The sequence below is a fragment of the Falco peregrinus genome, chromosome 4, assembly GCF_023634155.1.
Source record: "Falco peregrinus isolate bFalPer1 chromosome 4, bFalPer1.pri, whole genome shotgun sequence".
Classification (NCBI taxonomy): Eukaryota; Metazoa; Chordata; class Aves; order Falconiformes; family Falconidae; genus Falco; species Falco peregrinus.
The window spans coordinates 2787950-2804096 of record NC_073724.1 but is presented as its reverse complement, the minus strand read 5'-3'; the positions used below and the strand labels follow the sequence as shown (position 1 = coordinate 2804096).

General features: G+C 41.1%; 1 protein-coding gene across 4 annotated transcripts in view; it reads left to right on the top strand.

The window, feature by feature from the left end:
* CBLB (Cbl proto-oncogene B) overlaps positions 1 to 16147 on the top strand; it is a 133518-nt gene that overhangs the window by 52405 nt on the left and 64966 nt on the right. For all 4 annotated transcript variants that reach the window (XM_055801734.1, XM_055801735.1, XM_055801733.1 and 1 more), the window contains exon 4: positions 14237 to 14383. In XM_055801734.1, the coding sequence (XP_055657709.1) occupies positions 14237 to 14383 (147 nt within the window). The remainder of the gene's footprint in view (positions 1 to 14236; positions 14384 to 16147) is intronic.

Sequence of the window (16147 nt, the reverse complement as noted above, 5' to 3'; positions counted from 1 at the left end):
CGGAATATGTAGTGCAGTGATTTGAAGATGATTCATGAAAAAAAGTGATTAAAACTTCCAGCTGGATTCCCTAGCATCCAGAGATTTTTTGGTTTTCTTGCTTTTTTGGTTTTGTTTCGTCTGAAGACGTGAATTCTATGTCTGCTGTTTCCTCTGTTCTTACTTGCCTTGGTAGCAAGAGCTGGAATGTTTCAGTGTTTGATAGAAGAATATTATTGTCTTTAGTTTTATGTTCCTGTTTCAAAGTAATTTGTTTTCAGAGGCTGGTTGATCATTCCAGGAATCCATAATCACAGCAAGTGTTTACTTTTGCGAAGTGAGCTGCATTGCTAGGCAAAACTGCACAAGTGTTTAGTCTCAGGGGAATAAAAATCGGGTGTGACTCTTAGAACCTTCATGCCTTAAAAAATATTTTTACTGGAAGGGATTTTAGTCTGTTTCCACTTGTGATTGTATTCATGTCTGTTGCTTAAATAGCTTGCATGTGATAAGATTTAGCAGTAAAACATACAGATTTTCACATTGCCGCTCAGAATTTTGATGTTTCCACTCCAGCTGTGGTATAGTAACCTTTTCTCATCCTCTTTGAACTCTTGCCTTCTATGAGCCTCTTGATCTAATTTTAGGAACGCTGTCTTACTTGGCTCTCACTATAAAAGTTGATTACCTTGGAAGACATCTGTGATGTGAGTTCGCCATCACCTCTCTTAACACTACTCACTTCTCCGGTGTCATCGAGTACCCTTCTAGGTTCTTGCTGCATCTGTCATTTTAAGGCACAGCAGAGCGCTCTGACCCTGGTGCTTCTCTGGATCTTCAGCCTGATGCAGCGCTGCGCCATCACCTGCCCGTTCCTACTGCCAGGCTTTGCCGCACCAACCTCCTGGCGGAGCACACTTGGGCAACTTCAGATTTCCAATCCCCATTATGGGGATGAAAAAGAATTATTGTCAAGTTGTAGGATGCTTCCATTCACCAAGGTATCCAAAATTAAGTTACAAGTTACAAGCTCTTAAGAGTTTTGTGTAATCAAATTGTATGAGGAGTGAAGTAAGCAAACTTAGGAACATAGGGTACCATGTTCTTAAGTACCGTCTCTTAAGTTCTTAAGACAAACCCCTAACCTGAATCAGTATGGTCGTTCTTGTTTCCTGTGATGAGCGTAAGCAGATATCTAAGGAGGAATAAGTGGTGCAAACATGCATACATAATATAGTGTGCCCCCCTGGAAATCTCCAAGCCTTTGAGCGTTTGTAGCTCAGGGGTTTCCTGAGCCTGTTTGTGCTTTGTTACTCCAGTGACCTTCAGTGAAGCCGCTCTTCCTGGTGTTTTTTCTAGTCTCCTCTCAAGCCTTTTTAAACTTCCTCCACAGTATCCTTAGGCAACAGCTTCTGTGGATCAGGGTTTTTTTGAACTTGATTCCCGTCAGCTTCGTTTACGGTTCTAGTTACTGTCAGTCCCCATCCATCCTCCTTATGCCACTCACAATTTGTAGACCTCTGTCAGATTTCCTCGGTGGTTACTCGTCCAAGGTGAGGAGTGCCAGCAACGCTCAGTTCCTCCTCGGTTTGAAGCCATTGCTTAACTTTGATAATCCTTGTTGTGTTTTGATGTATCTCTTACGTCTGGTTCTTACGTATCTGTTCTTACATGTCTGGTTTGGTAAGAGGTGACTTTGATTCTGTATGGTGGCATAATTACGTTTTCTGTTTTGTTCACTGTTCTTTGCTAATAATTCATAGGATTTGATTTGTGTTTTTATTGCAATGAGCACTGAGCCGATACTGCCGTGGCGTTACCTGCCATAATCCCAAGTCTTGCTTCTGGCTGGCGATGCTGCGCTCAGAGCCTGCCCTTTTGTACATCAGGCCAAGGTTATATTTTCGGATACGTTCTTTTGCCTTCACATGTATTGAAGTTCACCTGCCACTGATGTTGCTCAGTCACTCTGCAGCTATTTGCACTTACCTGACAGCCTTATAGCCTTTGAATAGCTTTATGTCACCAGAGGCTTTGTCACCTTGCTGCTCGCTGCTCCCCCGTGCGCATGCTGAGCAGAGCAGGTCCCTGCACGACTCGGCTGGCACTTCCCTGCATTTGGAGCAGAAATCCCTATTGCCTACCCTCTGCTTCCAATCCCTATTGCCTACCCTCTGCTTCCACTTTTTTTAACCCAGTTATTTATTCATGCCACACCATCCCTCTTACACCATGGCTGTGTAGCTTTCTTTAAAACATTTGGTTGTCTCCCACACTGAAGCGTCCACCCATGAAGAGATCACAGGGGGGGGGGGGGGGCGTTTTCAGAAATGTGGTTGCTGACATAGGATAAGCTTATTAACATTGGGGGGGGTGGGGGGGTGGAATATCTAGTAAGCAGGTCAGGGTATAAATTTCTTCCTTGGTTACTGTACTTTAGACCGAAAAAGAAAAACAGATTTTCACAAGGAACTTTTCAACTTGCTCATTTTGTTCTCCTCCCTTGCTTCTCATGGGAGATGAGGAGTGAAGAAGCAAAATGCTTTATTTTGATTTGTACAGGCAGCTTCTGTTCTGAAAGTTGACAGCAGTACTTCCTGAAGGTAAAGATTCTGCCTCCGTTTTCATGAAAAATACAGCTGTCTTGCCTACCTATATCTCTGCATTTTTTTAGCACCTGCTTTTACTCAGTCCATATTACTGATGAAAATATTTCAGCCAGTTCTATTTTTTCTGGTTAGTCAGAAACCACACACCTTGCTATGAAGAGGAAATCTATCAGGCTTTTCCCAGCCTCTGTGCTGTATTCCTTCTTGGTGCCAGGTTCTGACCTGGTCCCCAGGGGCTGTAAGCAGGTGTAGCATCATGAAACTGTTTCAGGTAACATTTTTTGAACCAAGATCTGATCTTTCTTTCCTAGCTGTTGGGTGCAGAGGCAGTTGCTAACACAGCCTGGCAGCACTCTATCTGCTTTCAAACAGCCCAGAGGCGCTGCCGACAGGCGAGAGGACAGAGGCTGGTGGCTTCGGGGTATGTGTGACAGTGAGCAGGGGGGTTTCGTGGTGTTTACTGCTTTTGGCCGGAGATGGTAACTTTCTCCATTGAATGAAAGTCACTTTACATCCTCTCAGTAAACAAACACAGTGATTATTCTAAGTCCCACATACAGTTTCAGTGCTTCGTGTAACTTATTTTATATGTTTCTGTGCCACGTGCATTGGTGCGAGGCAGCTTAGCTATCAACAGAGATTTTTGTTAACTGAATTTTGCAAACAAACTGCATCTCAGCACTAAGTAGTGTTTAAATCGTTTTCGGTGAACGATTTCAGGTGGATTTGATTAAAGCACATCTGAGGAAATGGGAATTTTTATTATATGTTTGATAGGAATTCAATAACTTTAGCTCTCAGAAGTACTTGAGATGTGGTTTGAAGGCTGATTATTTTATTTCAGTGGGTTATTTAGCTCTCACTTGGACTTCCATTTTGGTAAATATCATGTATTTTAGACCACATGAAAAGCAACCCTTAAAATGCTTTAATGACAACTCTTAGAATGCTTTAATGAGAGTGGCTGCCTACACCGAATCTTACTTCAGGGCTTACGGTAAAAATTCTTATTTTGACATACATGAAGGTCTGTGAAAAAATACACTTGTGCAGATGCAGAGTTGGAGAGTTCTGCTCATTTAACGATGATACTTTTAACAGGAAGGTACGTGGGATGAAGAGGGTCAGTCTTTGTAAAAAAAATGAACTTGGCTTTTAATGAAAGGCTCCTACCACTGCTACAGAGCAAAATGCACAGAAATAATGATGTACAAGAGGCTCAAAAAGTAAAATCCAAGAACTTCAGAAAAAGTCAAGTTCTAGGGCAAAATGCGCAACTCAGCATTGTCTCTTAACCAAGTCTCCGAAGCAGCTCAGCCAGGAAAATTCCCTTTTGGCTAGTCTCTTAGGAATGTTGGAACAGCTTGTTGACTTGCAATCTTGTTGGCTTGCACTCAGTGGAAATCATGTGTGACACAGCAGGTGATAAGCACCTCTGCAGGTTGTGGCACATTATTTTAAAATAATCTTTAAAAAAAAATAAAATACAGCAGTTTTGATACTTCTCTACACTCCCAGTGCATGAAAGTGAATGCTAAAGCTTCTGTTCAGACCCCGATCTCTATCAGAAAGTCTGACCAGCAAAAATATTGTTACATTTCTTGCAACTCAAAAAAAAAAAAGAAAAAAAAAATTGAAAAGCTACGATCTCAAAAAAATTGCCAGAAATAATTTGTGTGTGTGTGTGACCATGGTTGGTCCACTTGGTATTTGTACATTGTGATAGGTTGTAAATACAGCATAAAATTGTCTTATTCCATGGGACTGGTGCCTGGGTGGCCTGAGTGCAAGGGGTAGATGTTCACTTAGCCAGCAACCACATAACACGCACATTTGTTCCTGATGTTTAATGCATCTCTTTATAGTTTATTTTTTTTCATACTGTTCAAATTCTTCTCTAAAAACGCTGGCACTTTCTCGTGGGCTTTCCTATGCTGCTGCACATCATCAGACCTTTTAAATCGAGTTTCGCTGAGTTCGATGTTGCCACCCATTCCTGCCCGTCTGCCTTCTCTGGCTTCTGCCTTCTGTGCCCTCGCATCAGCTTGTTCTTCTTTTCTGAGGTCATCGTGGGCTTCACCAAGAGAAATGGAAAAGGATTTTCTCACGCTGTCCCCTTTGGTGGGGAAGGCCCCGACTGAGGGATGAAGAGCGGTGCCCTCCAGCTGTGAGCTGGCCCAGGCTGGGTCCTTTGTTGCCTGCGAGCGTTTCAGGTTGGGTTTGCTCAGCCATGGGAGCCGAGAGCTTCGAGGTTTGTTTGAGGCCCCTTGGAGAGGGTTTACTTCAGTTTCATAATTTGGCCAAACTCATATCAATTTTCATGAGAGTATTGGGAGACACATGTGATCCAGAGACATTTCCTGTTAAGTACCTAAATCCAATTTTGATATTTGAGAATGATGTATGTGAAAAAAAGATATATATGCATATTAGTTTGCCAAAGCTGCTTAACGTCAGCAAAAAGCATTGCCAGTCCTGCTCTCCAAAATGGTTAGATAGTGTTGCAGATCTTTTTCACAATCAGAGTGTGATGACAGTGTTAAGCCTGAAAAAAAAATTTAGATTAACTGTTTAACAATCAGAAAGATTTGTCTATGCAAGAAGCTATAGTATGCAGAACTCAATAGACTTTTATTTTGAAACTTAGTACTTTAACATGGCCTGTCGCTGAGGATGCTTATTTCTACCGAGTCTCTTTTGAATTTATTCCGCTTAGAAAACAGAGTAACAGCATGTTTTAAGGTGACATAATGGAGCCTGAATTGAAAATTCTGAAAGAACAAGCCTGCAGTACGTGTTCTGGACTGTTCTGTGTAAGAAAAGGGCACACCGCAACCTGAAAAAGCGAAGCGCTATCAGTGACTGCGGCTCGGAGGACGGGCAGACGCGGAGCCCCGTGCGCGGGGTGCTGCACGGCATGCCTGCTTCTGTCGGTGTCGGCAGCTCGGGCACTGAGCATCACGGCGCAGCGTGGCAGTGGGCTGGATGGAGTGCAGCGCGGGGCGAAACCGCCTCCCCTCGCTCGTGCGTGGTTGCTGTTAACCAGATGAAGCATTTAGTCGCATCAGTACCTCCTGGGGGCCTCCTTGGCCTTTGGCTGTGGCAGGATTTGTGCCAAACACAGCCTTGTATCCCTTCCGGAGTGGCTTGAGTCGCTCCACGTACGACCGTGTCCCTTTTCACATGCAGCTTTGGCCCGGCAGGGATGTGCTTTCTCCATGGCATGGCTAATCGCCAAGCCAAGTCATCCTTGCCAGAGCGGTGAGGGCGATGCTTACATGGGGAATGTTAACACTTGTTGATGCTGTCGGTTATACTTCTAGTACGCAGGTAGGATGGATTGTAGGAGTGACCTTTGTAATGAAATTCAAGATGTCTACTGTCCTAATCAGGTACTAAAGAATTACAGTGGCCACACCTCTGCCTTTAACCAACTGCTTATTTTGGCCAAGTCGTCTTTTGTATATCCCTTCTGCTTGAAGAAAGCTTTGGAAGATGGTGAAAACATGCTGATTGCTTCTTCGTTGTTTCATATTAATACACTCACATTTGTTAAAAAAGTTTTACATATTTAGGCATTCAGTGACCGAATTCAACATTGCAAAAACGGGTTTTACTCGTGTTCCTGGGGCTTTCTGTGACAACCTCAGTTTTACTGACAGATACAAATACTTGGCTTTACCTTTAAGTCAGTGTTAGTTCACGTTGGACCTTGGTAGACAAAGACATCTACAGGAGGAGTACGGAGGAAGCAGAAGAGTGCTTAAATAACGTGTTGATACTGATGAGTGGAACCACAGTGCAAAAGCAACTGACTGTTAAAAAGTAGCAAATAAAACTAAAGCAGTGTCCAGCTCTTTTTTTTTTTTTTTTTTTTAAGAAACAAGTGTAATATCAGTTTAAGCATTGTAAATATGTTTTGCAAGGATGATATAGTAGTTCAATTAAAAGTTTCAGTAGTAAAATCAATAAACCTGTTAGCTTGTACTTTATGTTACTACTTATGTCATAGGATTGACTATCCTCTACGAAGTATTTGTATTTGTAAATATTCATGTTGGTTTTATTCTAGTTTCCTTCTGTGAGTAGCATCATCTAGAGGTTGTTTTTTTTATTGCCTCTGTCCTTTCACATAAGTAAATAGAGATAATAATTATTTCTGGGGCAAATTAGATCTTTAGCATGTCAGCACGTCTGTTTTCAGTTTTGACGACTCGCATTCTGTTTTTTGCAGACTGTATTTCCTTGTTACTTTAATTTCTGTGAACACTCTTTGGGTTTTATTTTCATGGATATATTTGTTACCTCGTATACCTGAGTACTAGTGAGAAAAGAGATTAAACTGCTTGAGGAGGACCTTGAGGCATTCAACCGTGCTGGGTAACTGTCCTTTGGACAAAACTGGAAGTAGTCAAATTTTCAAAACATGGACTCTAAAGCCCAGCTGATGAGCTATTCATGGCTGCTACTGTATAGAGTGTTTGTTTAGCAAACCCCAAATATAATCCTGGGACAGAACTTTGCTCAAGAGATGCTGGTAGGCACAATTTCATGCCAGTTCATAAAGGAAAGAACAGAGACAGCGAGTGGAGAGACTCATCGGTTTGTAGAGTCTGAGATGTGGAGAAACCCTGACCATCCTCCCTCCTCTGTATATTCCATTTTCTTTACTAAGCTATTATATATTATGTTCATTCTTTATTTTTGCATAATCGTGGCAGAAAATGCCTACTATAGAAACAATGATAGCTGATACACAGTTTTAAAAGATGGAATGAAATTTTGAGTTCATCAGGCATTGCCTTCTGTTGTGATACTCTTATGGTCTTTAAAACATGAGAACGAAAGGAACCAGACTGCTGGTGGAAGCTGGTGTGTCAATGTAAAATGATTTTTAAGCGAAGGAAAAGATGGAGGAAAATTCAAGGTCACATTGTGACCAGCTTGCTTTGTTTTCCCAAACATCCTTGCCCAAATCTTTCCCAAAGTGCCAGTTTTCCCTTTGCTATCCATCGTGAATAGAGAGCTGTGTCAGCCTTGCACGGTGCTCCTTGTATCTGTCGGGAAGAGGCCGATGGAGCGCCAGGCACGGAAGGGTTCTGCTTTCCTCCTCAGGATAATCTCAACTCCCCTGGGACTCAAGGAAAAGTAGTAGTTGCCTCCAGCAAGTTTCTTACAATTTTATTCTTGGTTTTCATGTTAGCATATGATGAATTTAATTACTGGCTGAACCTCACCATGTTTAAGGCAGTCTCTTTTTTTTTTTTTTTTTTTTTCTTTTATGTTTTTTTTTTTCCTCATATTACAGATGAGGAATACTACAGCACAAAAAAATTAAGTTCTTTGCCTGCGTCCCTTCCATGAGTCAGCAACAGAAGTAGGAAATAGAGCTCACACTTTAGTCCCAGGAATATTTCATCCCAAGAATAAGCCCATATACTTTGGTCCCTGAACGATACCCTGTCCTTATATAGCTTTTAAAAATAATTATTGCACAGATCCAGAGTTGAGCTGGTTGCCAAATATGATGGTAGAGTCGTGGGTTGTTGGTTTTTTCCCCTCTGCAGGTGTGTTGCCGGGAACCTTTGGTTTCCTTCGCTTCCTCTCAAGTGTCGAAGATCTCTGTGGTTAAGACTGACTCTACTGTCCACCTGTGGGGGGTGGGTTTTTTATTGTTGTTGTTTTGTTGGGTTTTTTTTTGGGGGGGGACAGACGGACGGATTACTTTTTTGGGTTTTTTCGCCCTATGTTTGCTGTCTGTGAAAGGGCAAGTTCTGGAAGAGGAAGGGGGATAAACACGTCGGGGTTATACCGGGTTAGCAAGAGTAAACTGCTAGCAGCATAGATCGTTTCTAGTTACGTCGCTGTGCCTTCTGGAGATACTCAGAAATACACATTTCTTCAGAATATTTTTTTCTTTTTTTGTGTGATTTTTCCTGATCCTGGTGCATCCCTGTCTGTGCCACTTGTCCGTAGTTAATGGCAGAAGCATAACCTATCAAGGAGCTGTATGGGCAGCTGTGGCTTTCCTCATGGTGGCAAAATACAAATGGGAAATAATCTGGAAAGGACTTTTTTTCACAGAACGGAAGCCTAGGGCACAAAACGTAAATGCTGAACTCCTGCAGAGCAGGGTGGAAGAGCTCAGAAGGTGGGTCTCTGCTCCCCCTTTCTGTACCTGCGTCACAAGGCTCTGTTCTGTCCCTTCGAATTAGCAACACGTAGTGTGTAGGATCCCTGGGTTTTACTGCAGCTCCAGCATATGGGTCAGAAATCTGGTTTGAATATAACTAATTAAGTGAAATGAGCTCAGTACATATGCTTTGGATTTTGAAGCTTTAATATTTGGTGGGGGGGGGGTGTGTGATTTTTAAAAGTTAGAGTAAACAATTCACCTTATGAAGGCGTTTCAAACTTTTTTATCTTGGTTCATAAGCAGTTATGACTTGCAGTTTTGCCGGCTAACAGGACGGTCTTTGTACAATTACTCTAAATAAGAATTGTAGAGGAATTATGTGTTTTTTAGTAATAGTTGGGTATACTTTTGTGTCAGAAATATCTGGAAAATATTCTTAGCTGCCAAACAGATTTTATTCTAGCTCTAAAGACTGTTTTGCTTTGCCAGGGGACTGAGTTATATATTATGAGCTTGGAAAGCCGATGTATTGTTTATTACAGAAGGTTGTTGTTTAATAAAGTATATCTATGTGGATGCAGAAAGATTAAACACTTACTAGATGCAATGAAGAAGGAAACCCAGCAACAACCTAATTCTGGAATGACATAACTGCAAAGATATACAGTGACTTCTTTCTACACTGCGTTTTTTTTCCTAGAAATATGTGTAGCTGTAAAATAAAAATAATTGTTGTTCGTGGGAGATGGTAATAGAGAAGCATGAAAGTAGAAATGATATACAGATACAGTATACGAGTAGTTTTATACATTTTCGGGTTGTTGCATGAGACATAAGGACGTATTGCTAAGATGACTTTGTCTTGGTTATCGTCTGTGAAATCTGGTGATTATGAAGGGTCAGGGCACGGATGTATGCTTTGCATTGTGGATTTATGTATATGCTGGTTCTGCCCAGTGTATTTGGAGCTGTCTGAGTGTCTGACTCGGTTCATGCACGTCGGCAGGCAGTAGGTGCAGGACACAGGTGTTCTCCCACCTCATCCATCAGGCCAGTGGCAGGAGGGAAGCAACGCCGCCCGATTCCCTGTCCACTTCTGTTTGCTAGACCATATCGCTTTCCGAAAAGCAAAATTAGCTTTCACAGAGTGATTACCAAGTTGACACAGCCAAAACTTATCTGTGTTGTTGCATGCTGGTCATGCTTCGCTTTCCTGTTTAATAGAACCAGGAGGGCAGGACAGCTGCCGCTGCTCTGGTTATGACTGGGATGTAATATTTCCATTAGTAAGCCCTCTTTTCAAATCACGTATGACTTGTGATATATGAACTCTTTGCAGTATTCCCTAACCTGACACACACACCCAGAGCTGAAGAGAAAATGCATTCAGAATATCTTCATTTATTTCAAAGTGAACAAACACAATTCTTATTTTCAGGCTTTACTGTCTGTATTTCAGAAAACTTGTTCATGAGGTATAACTCCAAAAGAGAGAATAATTCTGAAGTCAAGAAAATTCATCTTTCTGCTGATTAACCAAAAGATGTTTATGGATTCAATAGACCTTTACAAGTTCATACTAAAAGAAAATTCAATTTTTAATTTTTATATCGTAGGTGTTCTGGGGTTGGCTAAACCTTGTTGGTTCTTCAGTAGATCTGTCATGTACAAGCATGTCTGGCAACAAGTACTACTGAAAGCCTGGTACTTCAGAAATCAAGTTCTACAAGGGGTTTGACCTGCGTGGCATCAGTTTGAGTTGGTAAAAGGCAGTGGGGAAAAGCTAAGCATGAATCATAGGAAGAACATCAAGTAATAGGTGTTGAGTGTGTTGCAAGTAATATGGAAGAGACTGACACTATGTATGCACTATATATAATGCAGTTGATACGGCGTCATTTAGCGTTAAAACATTCTTAAATCTTACCGCAGTAGCTGTTGTATTGTGGAGAATGATCATTGCAGTTCAGTTTGCTGTAGAGAGGCAGTTTTGTTCGATTTTGGTTTCTGAAAGAGATTTTTCTCATCAGCATAAACCCCGTTCTCTCTCCAGAAACGAAGGAGGTGGTTGTGCTCTGACACAGCTGAGGAAAGACATCCCACCTCCAACCTGCTCCAGGTTGGCAGTGAAAGTGTGTTATTGCGTTAAACCCTGAAGGCTGGCTGCTGAGGCATTGAAACCGTTGTTTCTCAAGAATTTGGATAGCAGTTTTTGGAGGTGTAGCTCCAGTACAATCCCTTAAGATACCTCTCGCCTGCTGGAACCTAGTGACTCCAAGAGTCCCTCCAGGGCATGCATCTGCATAATTCATGTGCCACCGGGCTGCCAGTGCAGTTGCCTCTGCCACTACGATGGCTTCACTGGGACCAGGAGAAGAGCCTGTGTCACAGCCGGAGGTGCAGACCGAGCTGGTACCGATGGCCTTCTTTACTGTAAGGCTTCTGGTGGGAATGAGACCTAAAGGAGGTGGCTCAGATTGACCAGTTCTTTGGCTTCCATTAGGGTTATTCACCAAAATGCCAAAGCTGATGGTTTTACTTGTTGTTGTTGTTGTTTTTTCCCAAAAAAATAGGACTTGAATACCTCGTCTTATGCTTATGAATGGAAAACTTTTGACACTGCTCCATCTTTATATGGGGGGAGAAAAGGGAATCATTCTAACTTAGAAAGTGCAGCCACAGAGACCATCAAGTGGATGAGGTGATGCTGTGGGAAAGCCCTCCACAAGACAGCAAAAGTACGTGTGTGAACATAGACAGTCAGAAGAGTGAAATGCCCAGGTGGGGAGAATCACTGGCCCACCCTGATGGCATCGATACCTCTGCACCTCGTGTAATTCTTGAAAACCATTTCTGAAATCATTGAGCTTTGTATCTGTCTCAGTAAGTTACTGAGATCTGGTGTCACGTGAGCATGTCTAAGCAAAAATGGTGCAGTATGTGCTTTACAGTTCTACAGCAAAAATGTTTAAGTGAAAAGACATGATTTATCGTGATCATTTGATACCAAAGAAGGAACCAAAGAAGGACTAGAGGTAATCACCTGGTACAGCAAGAATCAAAATTAATTAGGAAACAGAGCTAATGTATGCGTGTATATATTTATATTTATAAATATAGATAAACATACATATATATAAATGATGAAGAATTTGGCATTTTCTGTTGTGCATACATGCTGTCATGTATGTTCGGGCACAGGTAAGGTTCTAGCTGATTTCCAGTAGCTTTGCAGTCAGATAAAAAGAAGGTCTCTTAGTTTAGTATTAAAACATTTTCTTGTTTATAGACATACAATCCAAAAAATAATTTGACTTTTTTTCTGCATCCTAACCAACTTGTATAACAAAACAAAAGCGTATCGATGCACTTAGTGACTGGTACTGTCCAAAGAGGGAAGGAACAGGCTTTGCCATTCAGGTACGACCGTTTGGACGCATGTGTAGACTGGAAATTTACTGTCCAGTTCCTACCAGTTGTTGGTTCTGGTCACATACCGTGCAGCTCTACCTCACAGGCAGTGCACGTGCCTGGACGGGTGCGTACAGACACACATGCTCCCCGCTGGCCGAGGTGCCCCAGGTGGCCCCGGTACGTGCCTTCAGCCCGTAGCCGTTCACTCCAAGGCGCAAGCCTGACGGACCCAGCCAGCTCCCTGGGTTAATGCGTACCTGCGAAGAGCCCTGCGGCACCGCACCTTGCTGACGTGGGCAGCTACGTGGTGTAGCGGGAAGGGAGCCCTGTTCAGGCTTGCACCAGATCGTGCTTCCATCTCGGTACGGACAGCTGCTGGCTGATCCCGGGTCTGGGGTGGCTTGCTCTGCATCGGCTTGAGTTCGGAGGAGGAAAATAATAAGGAACACGTGTGTGTAATTAAAGTACAAAGGAAATAGGAAGGGGGATAGCAAGCAACAAATCCAGAAAAGAAGGAACAGTTGGGCATCGTAATTATAGACATCTGATTATACTGGAGGAATTAAAGGGCTCTGAAAGAATTAGCCCTACAACCATTTGCAGTCTTGAGGGGAGGGAGGATGTATTCATCAGGTGTTCGTTTTAAATTACTTACCTTTTCTTTATTGTAGTTTTCTTGGTAGCAAAACCTGTAGTAAAATCTGCAACACAACTCCCACAGGGTACTCTATAAGTTGTTTGCAAATTTAATTGAAACAATTACTGCTTCAGTACTAAGCTGAATGCATTTTTTAGGAAGACCCCAGGAAATCCGTTCAGCTGGGGTTTGCACTGGATTTTTTTGGGTAGTTTTTTTTGAGATTTTGAGCATTCTGAAAAGCTATTTGGTGTGCATGTATAAAAATCAGTCTTTTCATGTGGCTAGGGACTTATTCATAAGTTTTCATTTATTTAAAATACTGTCTATACACAGTTATAAATTACATGATTGATATTAGTTTATTATGTTTTTCACTAAATTTTTGGAGGCACTATTAAGTAGTACCTGACATTGTGAAAGGTGAATGGTTTTGACACAGGATGCTTCCGACTCATGAAAGTACTTTGTTAAAATACGTAAGAATACAAATTCTTCACCAGAAACTGCTCAGCCTCCTGGGTGGTCTCTATGTCACGTATCAGGTGGGAAAATACACCTTTTTCAAAGATCGTCTAAGGAATCTCCAGAAGGAAACTCACATAGAAAGATTGCTTGACCCTTCTCTCTCTCCCCCCCACCATCTCCCACAGATTTTTCCATACAAAGGAATTATTTGTGTTTGAGGATGCTGTGTTCTTTGTGTTACACTAAATGGGATTTCTGTGCCAAAACCCAAATAATTTTTGATTAATGAATTCAAGCCTGGAAAGCTCATGGAAGTGAGCTGATAGCAAAGCAGCTTGGTTTTTGTTTCTAACATGTCACTGAAAATGGAAAGCAAGTTGTAACTAGAGGGAAGGCATTTTAAATGAAAATAAGAAGTACCTGCAGTAAGGGAAAGCTGGAAAGTATAAAATTGTTGTAGGCAATGAGTAAACCTAGTTCTGTGCTGTGTTTACCTTTCTAGAAACCTGTGATTGAAATAGGTTTGATGTCACATCTGAAACTGTATTTTGAGGTTTATTGTGTGGCTTTTGGTTAATTTTTAATATAATTAAAATGTTGGGTGTTTTTTTTAATCTATTACTGTCTAATTAGTATAAATTCCTGTTTCTGCAGTGGTTAAATGAAATAGAAATACACAAGCTTAATGTTTATGGAGATCAGACATGTATCTGGAATATCCAGTTGAGAACCCAGATCTGTTCCATTTCTGAACAAATGATCTTATATTCCCCGAGACTTATAATAAATAGATCCTCAGAAGTGCATGGAAACAGAAACTACTGATTTGTATTTCTTTGATGTGTTTTCAGTTGAAAGCTCAGTGTTTTTCTTGTGTCACGCAGTGATGATTACACAAATATGCAAGAGATACAAGATACTGAAAGATTGATTCAATTTATTCAATTTTGAGGATTTGATGTGATTATACTTTTCTTTCTATTATATCCACAGGAGAAACCTAACAAAGCTGTCCCTCATCTTCAGCCACATGCTAGCAGAAATCAAGGCTATTTTTCCAAATGGCCAATTCCAGGGTGATAACTTTCGTATCACCAAAGCCGATGCTGCAGATTTCTGGAGAAAATTCTTTGGAGATAAGTAAGTATTAACATTTTGTAAAAACCTTAATTCTTTCTAATCATAAGCATGAAGAAGAACGATATTTTCAAAGATCAGAATAATAGTTCTGAGTATGTGAATGGGCAATTTAAATGTAATTTCTTGTCCAAGTCTTTAGATTGGCTGAAATTGCTCAATTCATTATTAACAAACTTTGCAATGTTACAGTTTGCTCAAAGGATGAATAAAAATGACTGGGCAGTTCTATCAAGGGCACATAGACTCAATCATAAATTCAAGTTTATTGCACGAAGTTTATTGGTTCCATTCTGGGGTGAAGCTAGTATGTTGTTTTCATAATGTACATGGCAAATCATGTCTTTCATATTACATACATACTCTTAGGAACCTGATATTGCTGTCATGGACAGATTAAAGTTACCATCTTTAACTTTGTAACCACTACAATTTTTAGTGTTTTTTAAGTAATTAAAATAATGGGTTTATCCCTTATTACAGAAACTTCTTTTCTGTAGCTGTACTGCCTATAATGTAGTCACAGAGGACTAATGTTTTCTTCTGTTCAAGTTCGGTTATAGAAAGAGATGGAGTAACTGGAGATATGTCAGAAGGTTTAGTCAAAAGCAGGTGTTGGAGAAACATAGTGCGTGAGTCCTAAAATGAATGACAAGTGCAGACACGTGATGAAATCCTTATAGCAAATGCAGTATTGAAAATGTAAAAGTAGGGGTGTGTGTATGTGGGGTTTTTTTTTCTAGGAAACAATATCATTTACAATATAGATATAGGCTAATAGAAGATGCATAGATACTCACTTTCTCATATGGAATGTTTGTTAGTGTAACAGTGACATAAGAGGGAGGAGGCAAGACGTTTGTATATTTTACAGTACGATGAAGCAGTCATTATGGTCATCAAGGCTGGCATCATCTTGTGCCATGTAGGCCATAGCAAGTCACAGATAATTCCTGCAATGATCAGTTACATTTTCTGTGCAAAAGCAGCTCTTTAAGTATTTCCTTCTTTATTTAGAATACCAGCATAGTAGGTTGGCACTTTTGCAAATTAGCTGCGTTCAGTGTGAATTTACAACAGTTTCACTTCCTTTTTTTGGCTAGTCTAAACACACCTACTGCTAGCTTCCAGCTTTCTGCTTTCATTATAGTGTTAGCTGGTAATTTCACTATTCTAACAAATTTATTTCCCATGTAGATAATGTAGGAGTTTGATCAATTTGCTGCACCACTTTTCTTTTTGTTAGAGGAAAGGTATCTGACCATGTTTTGAGTTGTCCATTTCAATGTGAAGGTGATCTTTAAAATACCTACAAAAGTTCAAATAAAGTTATCTGAAGGGTTAATGTCCGTGACATGTAGGGGTCTCTGTCAGATGAGGCTTTTAAAAAATGTCAAAAAAAGAAAAACAGGGGCTTTGAAAAAATGACTAATGATCACCTTATTTGCTGTTTCTGTTTTCCCTTCCTTTCCTTCTCCCCTTTGCTTAGCAGCACTCAGAATTTAAATCTCCTCGTGGTCCTGCTGTTGGGCTCTGTCCTTGAATGACCTTTACCAGCTGTCTTGATTGCAGATTGCATTTCTGTCATTGGGATTTACAGTTCTCATCTTCTGCTTTCTGTCGTTTCATCTTAACCAGTTTCATCAGCTTCCCCATTCACCGCGATGTTCCTCTCCGTGCTGCTCTGCTAACTTGTCCTCTCTCTGTGACACTCAAGCGCTTCCCTTCAGCTTTCCTTCCAACAGCCCTGCCAGGTGGCTTTGGGAG